The 16,443-nt window shown below is 44.4% G+C and overlaps 1 protein-coding gene and 3 pseudogenes across 1 annotated transcript; 1 reads left to right on the top strand and 3 right to left on the bottom strand.

Annotated features, from left to right (window-relative positions):
• Positions 1-509: 509 nt before the first annotated feature.
• Positions 510-3,818, bottom strand: LOC136469143 (uncharacterized; annotated as a pseudogene).
• Positions 3,819-6,241: 2,423 nt separating this feature from the next.
• On the top strand, positions 6,242-9,210 carry LOC136475385 (uncharacterized; annotated as a pseudogene).
• Positions 9,211-11,226: 2,016 nt separating this feature from the next.
• LOC136472219 (protein CHLORORESPIRATORY REDUCTION 6, chloroplastic-like) lies at positions 11,227-14,175 on the bottom strand (annotated as a pseudogene).
• Positions 14,176-14,949: 774 nt separating this feature from the next.
• On the bottom strand, positions 14,950-15,831 carry LOC136469142 (putative UPF0481 protein At3g02645). The gene is made up of 2 exons (XM_066467456.1): positions 15,154-15,831; positions 14,950-14,967 (listed from the first exon to the last, which is right to left on the bottom strand). Exons 1-2 carry the CDS (start codon positions 15,829-15,831, stop codon positions 14,950-14,952), a joined length of 696 nt encoding a protein of 231 aa, XP_066323553.1.
• Positions 15,832-16,443: the final 612 nt, after the last annotated feature.

Below are 16,443 nucleotides of genomic sequence, written 5' to 3'. Positions count from 1 at the left end.
TTTATTCTTTGTGAATGATATGTGGATGAATGAAATTGTGACAATCGTCTATGTAATCACAAATTAAAGCAAAAAAGATTTGTGATACCGCTTGAATTGAAAATGCTACGCTCTATCTGGTAGGGTGCCCATGATGCGCAAAAGTTTCTAGTGCTATTAAGAGCCAAAGAGAATCTACTTGCTAGAGAGGAAACGAAAGTGCTAATATATACTCCACACGGTTCATCTCAAGAATAAAAAGACTCATATCTCACAATGCAGCATCCTAGGTGGTTGGGTTCGAAATCTTGATCTAACGCATGTGTCACACCAAAAGCAAGAATCAAAAGGGGGGCATAAATTTCATGCAGTGAAAGAGTCTTGTACAACAACAACAGTTCTTAAAATAGCATCCCTGGTTCACAAAAGAAATTCTAAATCATTCAGGTACGAGTGTTCATGCCACTCATGTGCCAAGATTTTCTTACCATTATGTAAAATAGCCAGGCAGTAGGAGCCCTCTGTCTACCTCACTTGAACCTGTCTAAGCCAAGACTCACCTTATCACTGCAGGGCATCAAGAATTCCCTTGATGCCAGCTCAAGGACGTCGTTGGTGCAACCAGCTGGGTCACCACTGCCACCGATGTTGCTGGGTCCTGCTTCATTGTAGTTGATATGCTGCTGCTCCCTGCCCCTCACCGATCGGAGGTTGTACGTGTGGACGATCGGTGGGCATGGTTTGAAGGGTGATCGGCGGCGAGGAGCCAGCGATCGCGAGAGAAGGAAGAAGAGGTGGCGGCTAGGGTTTGACTCCCGGCTCCCTTCGGGAAGCCGGAAACAATATGTTTCTGCTTGCCATCTCAATAATGTTTACAAGTATTTATATGTCTCTCAACTAAAATAGGAAATATTCTAATAAATATTCTAATAATATGGAAATCAAGCTAAGTATGGGCTTTTAGGGTCCTAGCCACTAGCGGGCTTGCGGCGTGAATAGCCCACGCCGGTCATAACAGTAGTATCCATTTGCACCAATGTTGCTGGAGGATTCACCAATGTAGTAGGACGGACCAGTTGTAAGCTCTCTGTTCAGTGCCGTGAGAGGTTCCACAAACGGGAACCAATTGAAGCTGCCTGTTTGGGCTCTTCGGTAACAAGCTGCAACTGCGGCGCTAACACGGGAGGGTACATACGATAGCCCATATAGTGTGTCTCCTGCGGATCACAGCGCTGATGTTCAGCTCTGGCAGCAGCAAATTGTTGAGATTGATTGCCCTATGCTGGTGGTGCATTGGTGCAGCAAGGTTGGCGGCATTGAGGTGCATTTCCATCTTGGGCGCTGATGTGTGGACAACCCTCGGATCGATAACTGGTGGGTCTGGTGCTGCGGATTGGAATCTTGGTTCCATACTGCGGATGTACTCCAGGATGAAAAGTTGCCCAGGTGGCACTTGTTCACGTTTCTTCTTCTTCAATCAACGATTTGACTTTAGGCTATGCTTAGTTGAGTTCCAATGATTCTTGATGGCATTCTCTGGCCAGCCTAGGGAGGAGCCTTGCTATTGTTGACCAGTGTTTTCCATAGGATTTGTGAGCTCGGATAAGCATGATGTCGTCCTTCTCCATCCATATTTCATTTTTTTGTGACAAGTTAGTAATATGCAAGAATGCTTAGCATAAGTGAAGATCAATTCTAAACTTGAAGGACATACATACTAAATATTCATGCTCCCTATTGCTCACCTGTGTGAAATAGCAAAAACATTCAAATTGGCAGAGATTAGGGAGACGGGTTTCCAAGGCTTAGCATTTCAGGAATTTTTAGGGATTTTCCACAATTGTCATGCATTGAAGAGATCTAGAGGAGCCCGAACAAATGGAGAAAGAAGGGGATATGTTGGTGGCAAGGTGGGAAGGGCACCGGCATTGAGAGAGGTGGAGAATCAATGGTGGCTGCTGTTGGTGGCTGCGAGTGTAAAATTGGGTTGTTTAGAAGTAATGACGGTGGTGATGTCTCCTACCACATAGAGAGCCACAAGTGCAAAGATTTGGGTCCATCTGGAGAATGTTCATCTATGAACAAGTTTCCTAATAGAAAGATTTTTGAATATGTGTCTATAAAGTTCTTGATACAATATTAGTAAGTTTTTTGTGCTTAGTTTTTGGATCAACATGTGCAGGGTTATATATGGACATGTGCTTACAAAGTTTTGTATCCAAAATTATAAATGTATTGTAGAACATAAAGATTTGTATCCAAAATTTTAAATGTATTGTAGAAACCTTTATGTGGGGTTAGATAATTTAAACATATCGTATGCATAGTGTTCTGAAAAAGGAAAAGAAGGCACTTGAGGATAAACAATCATTTTCAAAAAAGGATAAACAACCTCATTGGAATTAATGTGAGAGAACAAGGAACCTAGGAGAGAGAGAGAGAGAGAGACGGAAGTCGGTTTGTTTGAATAACAGTGAAAGATGACAGGATTACAAAATAAATGCATTATCTAAGCAATAATTATTTGGGTCTAAATCTATAGTATACAAATATGCCTGAACAAAAATATGGTAAATAAAATTTTATTGGTTCTGTAATATCAAATTTTGTTCCTGTCAACAAAGTTATTTTCATTGAAACCTTAATTTTGACAATCATACCATTGTAGTGTGTTAGGTGTAAATGAACCTTTCTGTCACAATTCAAAGCTTACGTTCAACAAAAGGATGAGCCAATGCTTGAATAATTCAACTCGACATTTTAATATGTTTCCTATGGCTAAAAAGTATGGTTTCATGATTTAGTAGCTTTCATGAGGAATTCTCCATGTCAGTTACCAAAAACAAAGGCATGCTACACCAGAACTATTCCTCTTTTATATAATTCTATCCTTTAGAATGGTAAGGTAAAACATTCATCATCGTCCATCTATAAAGATATGATCATAGGAAATTCCTTAATAATCCTATGGATCAAGTAATCCTACAATATTAAAGAGACTCTGGCCCTGTTTGTTTCTATAGATAATGGCAGAGTGTGAGCAGACACGTGATCGGGGCTGCATCATGCGCCACACAATTCAAATATCGTTTTTCATAGGCACATGCGGCACGGGGACACATGGTGGACATGGTGTGTTTTTGGATTTTTCTTGTTTTCTGCCTTCAAGGCATCGAGAAACTAAATCAAACATGCCTTATATATGAGCAAAAAGTAAGCAACAAGAAACATAGGGATTAACCCTGATGTCAGGGTGGAGATGATAGATCCATCTTTCACGTCACTGCTTGCCAATCCGGCCTAGCAAAGATTGTGCAATCACCGACCACCTCCCTTCACTAAGCTGCACTACCATATCCTTCAAAATGTTATGGATTGGAGAAGCAAACAGTTAGATTAAGAATGCAATTAAGAAGCTGAAGTTAGGAGGGAAGAAAAAAGTTTGATTTTGCATTGTTGCCTATCCTCTTGCACTGTCCATGATCCTTTGAAGGATGCCGGCTTGTTGTTGCTTCCAATTTCTGGCTATGCAGCTGCCTCAATGTCAACATGAATGTCGTTGATGGCGTTGTAGCCACCAGCTGTAATTGCCCCCTCTAGCATGTAACACTTTTGATTTAGGATGTAAGACTTTGATTTTGGATGATGTGAATTCAAAGCTTTAGATTCATATGCAGAATGGAGAGAGGGAGGCTCTGGTAGTCATAGTCCTCATGCATCTCCTCACCGTAAACTAGAAGAAGAGGAAGGGAAAGGAAACAATAGAGGGGGTGGAAGAGAGCCATTGACTCCCTACCCTGACATGTCAAGTGGTTCATACCCTCCCACACATTGGTCATCTAGCACCTTATGGGGACTCAATAAGGTAGTTGCCCAAAAAATCAATGTCATTGGAGCGGTCTAAGAAATTATATTGATCTATCCAATTTCCCTACATCAATTATTAGAAGACAAGGCCATATTCCTTAAAAAAGATAATAAATATGCCCAATGCTTAGTGAAACAAAAATGTTGTGTGTAGGGTGTCCGAGATGTTGGTCCACAACATAGCCAGATCAAAGCACCAACACATTGAATTAAAAAATATCCTTATCCGCTCATCCGTCCACTCTAGCAGCCATTTCGCACCATACTTTTCTTCTTCAACATATCATCCTCTTCCCCATCCACTTCTTCTATAGGCCCCTAGAAGATATAGGCCTTTGTTTGGGTTTTGGTAATTAATGACAATGCTTGTGGACGGACCATTCTATTTGAGTGTTTGAAGGTAAATTGGTTTAGTTCACAAGAAGAGTTGGGCACTGACATGTATATGATTGATAGCATGTTGGAAAGCTCAAATCAAGCATAGCAAGAAGAGACCAAGGCAAGGCTTGGCTAGAAAGGACTATGTGCGAAGAGATGGTGAAGGGCAAGCTAAAAAGGCTCAGTCACGATGGACCATTGAGGCGGTGAAGTGCGAGTATAGAGTTTGGCACTGATGGAGTAAGGCAATGGTGAAGGGCAAGCTAGAAACTCGGAACATGATGAACCGTTGAGGCGGTGAAGTGAAGGTAGAGAGCTTGGCGCCGATGGACCAAGGCAATGGAGAAGAGCAAGCGAGGCTAAGGTTGGTGGACTTGAAGTCTATGTGATGGTTTGAGTGATCCACACCACTTATGAAGATCAAGCCAAAGAATCAATAATCATATCAAGTGGCTTGGTGACCATGTCATACAATGTTTCCTTGCGAACATCAATTTGAGAGAAATTGGATTCGTGCAAGGCAAAGGTATGAACATCAGGTGTTACATTTTGCTAGCTATGAGGTCTTGTAGAGAAGTTTAAAATGGCTGAGTTTAGGATAGATAGCTATAATTTTAAGAGGGGCAAATGTGTTTGCATATTCGTTATCTACTGCCACTTGTGAGGTCCTATCATTAAAATTAGAGACGAGTGGTGATTCAAAAATGAGATTGAAAACCTTTGCAAAATGATTTGAAAAATGCTAACAAGTGCTCATGGTGGTGGTTGTCCTGTGGGACAATACTTGGAGTTAACAAATTTACAATGGTTGAAAATGATTTTGAAATGAGACAATTTGGAGTTTCTTGGGCTGCTAAAACAGCCTTGGCGGTCTAACTGCTGGACCTAGAGATTGGACCGCGGGCGCTGTTCACGTGGGTTGTAGCCATGCTTAGTCTGTCGGTGACTTGGACCAAAAGATAAGAGCAAGTGGCCTAGCGACCATGGGAGTACCTGGTGGTCACGGAGTCGAGGACAATGGCCTAGCCAAAAGGTCCAAAACGTTGAATCTTAATTTTTCCTTCAATGAAATGTTTCACCCATTGAGTTTTATGTTTTAAGACTTCAATATGGTGTTCCCAACAATTCGATAGTTTTTTTGCATCAAGTAAACATTCTTGCTATCTATTCCAAAGTTCCTGGTTATGAATTTTTAGAAACTATCAAAGGATTAGTGATGGAGTTGTACTTGGAGTTCAAGGAAGACAAAGTGGAACTTAGAAGAAATGTTAAGGGCTTGAGGAAGAAATAATGGGGAAATGCCACGTGACAAGCAGAATGGTTGACCCACATCATAGAGGTGGACCATGTAATAGGGGCAACCCGTTTGGACTAGCTCTTTCCGATTATAACAGTTCGACTTCTGTTCCCTCCATTACATGTTATTAGGCATGCGTTGTGAACTTCAACTAATTGTGTTCAAATCAGAAATTGATTTCTTATGGTTATTTGTGCTACAAATGTTAGTGTAATACGGATATGTGTCAAGACTGAGTTCTAAAGACCGTGCCAAGTCAAATTGTGCATTATATTTTGAAATGGATTAGAGGGACTACTTTCTTTGGCCTACATTAATATCTCGGTATTGCAATAGTTGAGATGATGGTTCATTACATAGATCTCTAGGCTACTTATTCACAAAGGAACAAACTTGGGCCAAAAACTTGTTACTCCTTATGTTGGGCTTGGTTGACTATTTTTGGCCCAACTAAAAATTGTCCCAATATAGCCCACAAGTGTAAGAAAAACAAGAGGTGGAATGTCATGTTTTTGCATTGTTTATGTCCATTGGATTTGAAAGTGGTTCAAGACAATGAATGGTTGATGTTTCATCCTTGTTCTCTATATTAGGAGGGGATTGGGTCTCCATCGTCATCCTTTCCTCATCATGCTCCACTTTCCCCAATCTCACCCACCTTAAAATTTTTAGCCTCTAGAGTTGATTCTGTTGCTTCCAACCTTGGATCTTGATCTGATCATGGCGTCTGATGAGTCTGCCTTCATCAACGACATGCTTGCGCCACCCATGGCAGCGGATGGGAGGACGGAGACGAACCTTGCAAGCTCTAGCCATGGGCATATCATGTTTGAGCATGATCTAGTGGCTCTTGGTTCAGTGCAAGCTGGTGGTGCTCAAATCATGGGCGACCCCCTCAATGTGAGCTCCCTTGTGTCTAGTATAGGTATGACTCCAGCAGGGTTTGAGATGCCAAAGGGGGAAGTTATAGCCCGTGGCTACAAAGACCTTAGTTGTATTCCTGTTGACATTGTTGCAGCTCCACAACAACAAATTAGAAACAACTAACAACAAGCCAACATCCTTCAAAGGATCATGGATAGCGGAAGAGGATAAGTAACAATGTAAAATCAAACTTGTTTCCTTCCCCTTCTTAACTTCAGCCTTTGAATTGCATCCTTGATCTAATCATTTGCTTCTCCAATCCGTAGCATTTTGAGGGATATGGTAATGCATCTTGGTGAAGGGAGGTAGTCCCTGATAGCACAGTCTTTGCCTAGCCGGATTGGCAAGCAGTGCCATGAAAGATGGATCAATCATCTGCACCCCAACATCAAGGTCAAATCCCTTTGTTTCTTAGTTTGCTCATTTGTAAGGCGTGTTCGGTTCAGTTTCTCGCTGCGTTTAAGCCGGGAAGGCGGAAAACCCACCAAAACACGTTGCGTCCACCGCGTGTCCTAGTGCTACACTTGCCTATGAAAAGCGATATTTGAATTGCATGACGCATGATGCAGCCCAGATCTCATGTTTGCTCACATGCGACATGTTGTTATCTGTAGAAACAAACAAGGCCATAGTCTCTGTAATTTTGGTGGCTTACTTAATCCGTAGGATTATTAAGGAATTTCCTGTGAGCTTTATACATGAACGATGTTGAATGTCTTAGCTTACCATTATAAAAGGAGATATTTTATAAAAAAAAGGAATAGTTCTGGTGAAGCATGCCTTATTGACATGGCGAATTCCTCATCAAAGCTACTAAATCGTGCAACCATACTTTTTAGCCATAGGAAACATATTAAAATGTTGAGTTGAATTGTTCAAGTGTTGGCTAGTCCATTTGTTGAACATAGGATTTGAATTGTGATGGAAAGGTTCATTTTACACCTACCATATATACAATAATGGTATGATTGTGAAAATTAAGGTTCAACGAAAATAAGACTTTGTTGATAGGGACAAAATGAACTCATGCTAAATTTGATATAACAGAATCAATAAAATTGTATTTACCATATTTTTGTTAGGGTCTATTTGTGTGTATATATATGATTTAGACCCAAATCATTACTACTTAGATAATGCATTTATTTTCTAAACCTTATTTACTGATTCCTGCCATTAGATCTTGATCTAATTGCCCATGTTTTCTTGCACTGTTATTCAAACAAATTGATTTCCTTCTCTCTCCTAGATTCCTTATACTCTCGTATCAATTCCAATGAGCTTGTTTATCCTCAAGTGCCTCATTTTTCCTTTTTCAAAACACTATGTATATGATATTTTTGAATTATCTAACCCCACATAAAGGTTTCTACAATAGGTTTGGATACACAAGTTTCCGGTTTCTACAATAGATTTGTAATTTTGGATACAAATCTTTGTACTCATGTGTCAATATATAACCGTGCACATGCAAATCCAAAGTTGGGCACCAAAAACTTACTAACATTGTATCAAGAACTTTATAGAGACACATTAAAAATCTTTCTACTACGGAACTTCGTGTTCATAAATTAAGAAACGTTCACCACATGGACCCAAATCTTTCCTCTTGTGGCTCTCCATGTCGTAGGAGACATAACCACCGTCACTACCTCTAAACAACATAATTTTACACTCTCCATGAGCAACATTAGCCACCATTTATTCTCCCACCTCCCTTATTGGTAGTGCCCTTGCCACCTTGACACCACAAGCCCCTTCTTTCTCCATTTTGTTGTTCGGAATCCTCTAGATCTCTTCCATGGATGACAATTATGGAAATCCCAAAAAAAATGCCCAAAATGCTAAGCCTAGCTAGGAAACCCATCACCTCTAATATTTTTGCCAATTTGAATGTTTTTGCTATTTCACATGGTTGAGCAATTGAAGGCATGAATATTTAGTAGTATGCTCTTCAGGTTTAGAAATGCTATGCTAAATATTCTTGCATATTACTAACTTGTCACAAAAATGACATATGGACGAAGGAGGAGGATATGGTGCTTATTCAAGCTCACAAATCCTATGGAAGGCACTGGTCAATAATAGCAAGGTTCATCCCAGGCTGGCCCGAGAATGCCATCAAGAATCATTGGAACTCAAAGCGTCAATTGAAGAAGAAGAAGAAAAGTCAATAAGTGCCACCCAAGCAACTTTCCATCCTGGAGGAGTACATCCTCAGCCTGAAACAGGACTCCAAATCTGCAGCACCACAGCCACCGGCATCCCTACCAATTATCAATCCAAGGGTCGTCCTACATCGGCGCCTGAGATAAAAAATGCACCTCAATTCCCCAAACCTACCTGCACAATTGCCCCACCAGCCTAGGGCAATCAATCTTGGCAATTCGCTGCTGCCAGACCTGAACATCAGCAATGATCCACAGGAGAAGCACTATATGGGCTATCCTATGTATCATCCCGCATCGACACCACAGTTACAGCTGGTTACCCAAAATCCCCAACAAGCCACCTTCAATTGGTTCCCGTTTGCTGAACCTCTCACAGCGCTGAATAGATAGCATACATCTGGTCCATCGCATTACGTTGGTGAATCCTCCAGCAACATTGGTGCAACTGGCTACTACGATGAAGCAGGGCCAAGCAACATCGATGGCAGTGGTGACCCAGCTAGTGACACCAACGACGTCCTTGAGCTAGCGTCAAGGGAATTCTTGATGCCCTCCAGTGACAAGGTGAGTCTTGGCTTAGCCAGGTTCAAGTGAGGCAGACCGAGGGCTCCGATTGCTTAGCTATTTTACATAAAGGTAAGAATATCTTGGTTCATGAGTGGCAGGAACACTCGTACTGGAATGATTTAGAATTTGTTTTGTCAGCCATGGATTTTATTAAAAAACAGAACCATCGTTGTTGTACAAGACTCTTTCAGCATCTGCATGAAATTTATGTACCCTTTTGATTCTTGCTTTTATGGTGATTTCAAGCCTAAGCACTCGAGATGCCGCAATGTGAGATATGCTTCTTTTTGTCCTTGATGGACCGTATGGAATATATATTAGCACTTCTATTTCCTCTCTAGCGAGTAGATTCTCTACTCTTTGGCTCTTAATAGCACTAGAAACTTTTGCGCGTCATGGGCAGCCTACCAGATAAGTCGTATAACAAGTCATTTTTTACCTAGAAACTTCTTTTGAAGCTCAGCTCGGAGCTACGCAGGTCCAATATAGACACAAGAAGCATTCTTTCCTTTGTCTAGCATAAATGTTTACCTAGCGTTCTCTAACTTGCGGTCGGTGAGCCGTTCATCAACCCTCGAACTCAATGAGAGGTGCAGCGCCATCTCAACATGTGAACACCTCTAGTTTGCAAGACTCGCAATTATTTAAAATATAACTTCATTGGAAACTTCTCTAGTCGAGCTTAGGTGGTTGAATCAGTCTGCGTGCCTTAGCTTGTTCATAATGTATGGTTTCTAGCAAATCAGTTCCAATATTTGCCATGTAAGAGTGCTATAGAATGGATATAAACAATTAGTCATTAGAACATATAACTATTTGAGAGGTGTATCTATTTGTGAAAAATGTATAGTAACACTTTATATAAATCATTTGAATTTTTTATGGAAAGATTATACACCAAAAACTTGATAATAGAAAAACAATGCTATTGGAACTGATTATATCACAGACCGCTGTTCCCCGCTGCAGCAGCTGCTCCCATCTACTCCTCCCCCTTTGCGATGTCCCGAGGATGACGGCACCGTGCTAGCCGCAGACCGCTCAGCCTCGCCGCGCAATGCCATCTCCAGCCGTCACCTTCGACTCTTAGGGGGTGATTGGTTGATTTGGTGATGGGGAGCCGGGATGAAGAGCCGGTCCAAGATGGTGAAATGCATGCTCAAACCGTGCACTCAATCATGTTTGGTTGTCTTTGTTGTTGGTCCAGTACAAGATAAGATCTTGTTTGGTTGCATGCATGAATGGAAGTTTTGAGTGTATGACACATGGACCTCTGTATCATGGGTGCATCGCGTCGTACTACATCGCGAGGGAAGTAGGAATCGAGAAGACGGATCCATGCGGGATGGAGGGGTGAAGATGAATGAGATGGAGCAGGGAAAGGATGCGAGGCAGACATCCAAACACGGCCAAGTGCACCGAGCGGTGCTGGGATGGGGCTCAGGATGGCCTCCTACGTGCAACCAATCACCCCCTTAGTAGCCGCACAAGCCGCCACCGATGCTCGTCTCGCGCACCGAACCTCGCCGCGCGGTCCAATCTCCGGCCGGCCATCGTCGGCCACAGCAACACCATGGAGGTCGCAGCTACCCGCGGCCACGCCGGGGCGGTCGTGAGCTGGTTGCAGCCTCCTGCTCATCCCCGGCCACGTCTGCTACGCGCCCAGCTTCACTCAGCCAGCCTAGTGGCCTCTGGCCAACTTCAGCCACCCCAGCTGGCGGCAGCCTAGCTACAGCCCGCCCACAGCTACCACAGCCGGCCATATATCCTCGACTTAACACGGGTGCTTATATTTTTCTAGATTTATTCTAAAATTTAACGGTATTATTGTTTCAGCGGTAGAGGTCTGGCAACAAAACTATCATGTGAATATAATATTGTTAAATACTCCCTCCATTCCAAATTATAAGTCATTTTAGGTTTTTTAGATTAATAGCTTTTGCTGTGTACCGAGAATGCATAATAAAGATTATGTACCTAGGAAAGCCCAAATGATTTATAATTTGGAACGGAGAGTTAACACGCAAACAAATAGAGAAGACAATGAAATACATTTGTGCACCAATTTTGCTTTGTGGTCAAACAAAATTGAAAAGTCACGCTGGACAACATAAAGTCGTCCTTCCTATCCCTGAAGAAAGACAATCCAGAAATTGTGCACCGGAGGAACCACATTTCAAAGTCGTCCGCTTGGGAACGATTTTCTTTACTATTTCTCCAGTAATCGATTTCCTTTCAAAATCGAATGTTTTATTTATGCAAAAGCAAATTCATTCTACACCAAAGGATGACATAAAGTAAGTCATCCCACTGTAGACCACACTGTTATTTTCTAAAGCAGAGACAAGCTAGCGACACTCTGCGGTCACAGGAGCAGGGGCACCAGCCCTCGTTTGCTGCAACTGAGAACAACAGAGCGAAAAGGCCATGAGCAACACGACAGCATCAGAAGGGCTCCTGGAAGAAAGCAAACGTACCTTTCTGTACAATTCTGTAACTGATTCTGTGTGGGATCGGATCCCCATTTTCAGCTTTGTATATTTCATCACGAAGGATGGACAGGGTACTTCTCGATCAAGTCGAATAGCTCGTCTCCGACACCGAAACCCATCCTGACCATGTCTGCCGTCTTCAACCTCGGCTTCGTATGGTTCTGCTGCTTCAGCCAAGTCTCCACAGCAAACACTTTCTTCATCACGAACAGCTCCAGCGCCTCCAGGTTGAAGACCACACCCATTTGCATGCTCATCTGCAGATTATCCATCCACAAAGTTTTGTACACTAAAATTTTTAAAGGGTGCATAAAACCACTTTTTTCTCTGAACCTGGTCAGGGACAAGCATTGCAGCGTATCTGGCAAGCTCGCCGGCTCTCCAGTCAACTACAACCGGGAACCAAGGGTAAGCAGCGTCAAGCCTCACGAACCATAGGGGCCGTATGTCCGGAAACTCTGACAACTCCCGCGTGCTGTACTCTCATCCTCTCTCTCGTAATTAATGGTAAACCCAACAGTTTGATCCAACAGAGTTCTTGAATCAGCTGAACAATGCACATAAAGTTCTTGTCAGATCACAAACTTGGTGAATGCTAGTTGAAATTAATGGCATGGTGCTCTAGGTATGATTGTGAACCTGCTGTTAAGGAACTCAAGTCACCAAGTGCTTCCTGAACTGGCGATAGGTCGAGTTTCGGATGATGTCAGTGTTGATAATGATTTCAAAACGCCCTTCGGTAGGCGGCGACGGAGGTTGGACCTGTGGGGTCTCCGCACAAAAAAAAAACAAATGGTTACTTACAAGCGCAAATGCCAAGGCTTAAAAACTATTATGGTGCCAGGATATGGACATTGGAGACACTCAGATGAAAATTAGAAATGGTAACCAGGCATGGCTGAAAACACAGAACACTTGGCATCCCTGAGAAAGTTCTTATAGTTCACAAATGAAACACAGGGTTAGTCAGTTAAAAGGTTGTACCTCAGGGAAAATTAGTGTCATCCATTGCAAATTGCCTAAATCCCGTCTTTGCCACAGGTGAGCCCTATGTGTCAGTGACACACCGACGGCAAATAGGTAGGGGATTACAAAAAAAAAAGTGTCAAATATATAACTGCCTATCTTTGTAGTGTATGATATTAGTGCTCATAGCATCAATGGATCAATTCTTGGAGAAAATTAGTACTTGGTCTAAAGCAGACAGATGTCGTTTTAAGGCCGGGGAGACAGACTGGTAAACCCACAGGACAATTAAGAAGTACATGAATGGCTGCTCTTGCTTGGGCAAGTCACATATTTTCTGGGCAGAATGGCTGTCAGACATGTACTAACATGACCTACATAAATAAACGTAACTAAACACGGAAATCTGAACAAAATTGCTACTCCTACTAGTTAGCCCTTTCAGCATGCAGTCAATTTCAGATGCACTGAAACGGATGAACCAGGAGAAAGCGTCATCTAGTTCTGTTCTCAGTTCATTTCATACGATTGTTTAGTTGATTTTTCCCTGATGGCGTCACTTTGTTCAGTGCTAGTAGTACATTCAGATTCAGAGAGGATCAGTATGCCGCTGATTGCTTAGTGGGAGGGGAAAAGAGAAAAAAATCACCGTATTCGCCCATGGAGAGGGAGAGGTCGTAGTTCCCGGAGGGGTTGAACGCGATGCGTGCGGCGAACCCTGAAGCCCGCTCTGCCCTCGCCGGCGCCGCTTGGAGCTGGACGGGTAGCTTCCCCGTGGCGGAGCAACGGGGGGCCGGATGCGGCGTCGGCGGGCTGCTGCAGATGTGCCGCATCGGCGCAAGGCGGTGCGGCACAACGGGCAGGTGGTGGGCGGTGGCGGCGGCTGCCATGGTTGGTGGGCCGCCGCCCCCTCCTGCCTCCCCTCCGGCCGCCGCCGCTGCTCTCCGGCGAGCGGCGGCGGCTCCTCAAAGCGGGCACCGTTCGCACTCCCTCCTGCATATCCTCCCCCCACCTCCTCTTCCCTGAGACCCCACCTCTTCCCCTACTGTTCCGGCGTTTGGGCCGGCCGGCGGGGCGGATCCGGGCCCTCCGGGGCCGGATCCGGCGAGCTCCTCCCTCCTCCTGGCGTTTGAAGCGGCGGCGGCGTCTGTGGCCTCTGGTCGGAGCTGGGGCCTCCCGACCCTTCCCTCTGATTTGAAGCGGCTCGGCGGCGACTGTTGGGTAGTGGCATGCAGGGCGGATTCGGGCCCTCGGGGCCCGGATCTCGCGTCGGCACCCAGGTCCTCAGTCGGCTCGTGTTGGTGCTGGCTCGCCTGGGCTGCTGGCCGGCGGCCGCCTGGCTGGCGCTGCTGGCTAGCTGGCTAGCTGGCGATTGGCTGCGGCCAGATCTGGCTGGCTGGCCGGCCGGCGCCCGGCTGGCAGGTTACCTGGCTAGCTGACTGGCTGGCTAACCGGCAGCTGCCACGGCTGGCTGCCTAGGGCCTGTTTGGAATCATGGTCCTACCCAACACGGCCGTCTGGCATGGCTCTGGCCAGCTCGAGCACGGCTTTCATGATGCAATCTCTTGTGTTTGTTTTATTGGTCCAGACAAGTCTGGTCGAGCAGCGATCGTGTTTGTTTGTCTATACAAATAGATACGGTTACCCTACGTCAGAAATCTAGTAGAGTTACCGCCCCCATCTTCTTCCTCCTCTCCTCGTTGTCATTTCATCAAGCACTCTGCGGACGGCATTAGATAACCGATTAGCAAACAAGAATGACCGTCCTGATAGTACGTCAATCTATCTTAAATCTGGTCATGCACTTCTTTGTACACCAATGGTTAGTAAAAAAACACCCTACAAATACACCTTTGTCTTACGTATTACATTCCATCTCCATGTTGGTGGTGCCCCACAAGCATCCAATATTCATCTTTATCAACATGTGATAAACAATGGTCATGAACAAGTGTAGCTAACCATGCTACCTTGACCATTGTCCATAGCTAGCATGAAGCTCCTCCATCTTCACTCCATCAAGCCACTTGATATGCACATATCTTCACTTGGCTTGATCTTCATGAACAATATGATCCAATTCATAGTTTCACATGGCCTTCACAGTCCATCGGTTTTGGCCTTGCTCGCTCTCCATTGTTGCCTTGTCCATCGGCTCCAAGCCCTCTACTCACATTGCACCGCCTCGACGGTCTGTCATGTCCCGAGCTTCTAGCTTGCCCTTCACTCTCGCACATGGTCTTGACATATGAGACTATGTCATGCCCCAATACATATTCAATAAGCTCCTTCATACTTAATCACATGTCTATGTTACAGTAACAATCTAATTGAGAATGCAATTGCGAGAAGAGAGGAACACACAATGATGTTTTTTAAGAGATCAGATTCTGATTTGTATTAACAACATAACTGGAATATCTTATAAGCAAATTATAGAATAAATCGCACGCACGCGCACCCGACGTGGTTCCCCCCTCGTCCATCTCTGCATGCCTTGACCAGCCATTACCGCATTAATCCCCCACCCGAACCTGCTCTTGCACGGGTACACGGAGCAAATGGTCTCCAACGCCGTCATGAGTAGCAGCACGACGGTGGCCAACAGCGTCAGGATCCGCCACGACCTGAACACGTACTTCTTGAGCAGCTTCTGCGCCCGCGCCGACTTCCGGCGGCTCCGGTGCTCGTTCACCTCCCGTATCACGGTGTCCAGCCGGGGCACCTTGCTCAGCCGCGTCGCCCGGCACATGCCGTTCCACATGTCGGCGGCGTCCTTGTCGCTCTTGAGGTGGTTCACCACCACGCCGCTCTGCCGGAGGATCTTCACGTCCTTGGGGGTGTCGATGATGCCGTTCATTAGCTCCGTGTATCGCGCCAGCACCAGAGGGCCACGCACGGCCACGGCCTCGTAGGCCACCAGGTTGCGCAGGACCACCTCTGTGTTGCCGTCCAGCGTGATGATGGGCAGGCTCAGCGTCGCCGTCGCGGCGTCGAAGGCGATCCCCGCGATGCCCTCGGGCACCGGCACGAACCGGACGCCCCACCGCGCGAGCTGCGCCACCGACGGAATCTTGATCTCCCGCGCCAGTGGCGAGTTGACGATGCTGTCCAAGTTCACACCCTTGAGCTGCGCGGCGGCCTCCGCGTTGGTGGACGTCGTCATCTTGGTCACCAGCGACGCCACCATCGATAGCAGCGGCACCTTGCGTTCATATTTAATCCTAACTAATTGCTAGTTTCTAGTGAAATTAAATAGGATAAAAATACATAACATATGATCACGTAAAATTTTATACAGTATTTTTGTGCTAGGAGGAAAGTAAGAAAAATATTAAATCTGTTGCTTGACACTTTTCACTATGCTAAACTAAGCATATGTAGCTTGTCATTTTTGTAGAGGTGGCTATACTTATCCAAATGGGACGAAAATTGTACAATAGACTATTAGGGTCATTTGTAGGTTACTGTAATTTTCTCAGAATTTATTGAACACTGGAAATATTTATCCTTTAAATCACCTTATTATATAAGGAAATTGATAAATGAATATAAATAAAATTAGTTAGGCATAACCATGATGTTTTCTATGATGCTTATGATGCATATGATCTGTTGGTGCTATTAGTTAGGCTTAGAAGTAATTGGTTATAGGCAGCTAGTTAATTATTACTTTATAATTCAACTAGATAGTTGCATTTATAGTTTCTGCTGTGGTGGTAAATTCATGATGATAATGATATTTTATGTGAAACTTGTTAATAACAAAGTTGTAGATAACTTACTTATATACCTTGTGTTA

This window comes from Miscanthus floridulus, chromosome 8 (genome assembly GCF_019320115.1).
Source record: "Miscanthus floridulus cultivar M001 chromosome 8, ASM1932011v1, whole genome shotgun sequence".
NCBI classification, from domain to species: Eukaryota; Viridiplantae; Streptophyta; class Magnoliopsida; order Poales; family Poaceae; genus Miscanthus; species Miscanthus floridulus.
The sequence above is the reverse complement of the archived record's forward strand: the minus strand, read 5'-3'. Positions and strand labels throughout refer to the sequence as shown.

What these genes read in the sequence shown, in the direction of transcription:
- LOC136469142 (XM_066467456.1), bottom strand. Translation starts at nt 15,831, where the DNA reads ATGGTGGCGTCGCTGGTGACCAAGATGACGACGTCCACCAACGCGGAG.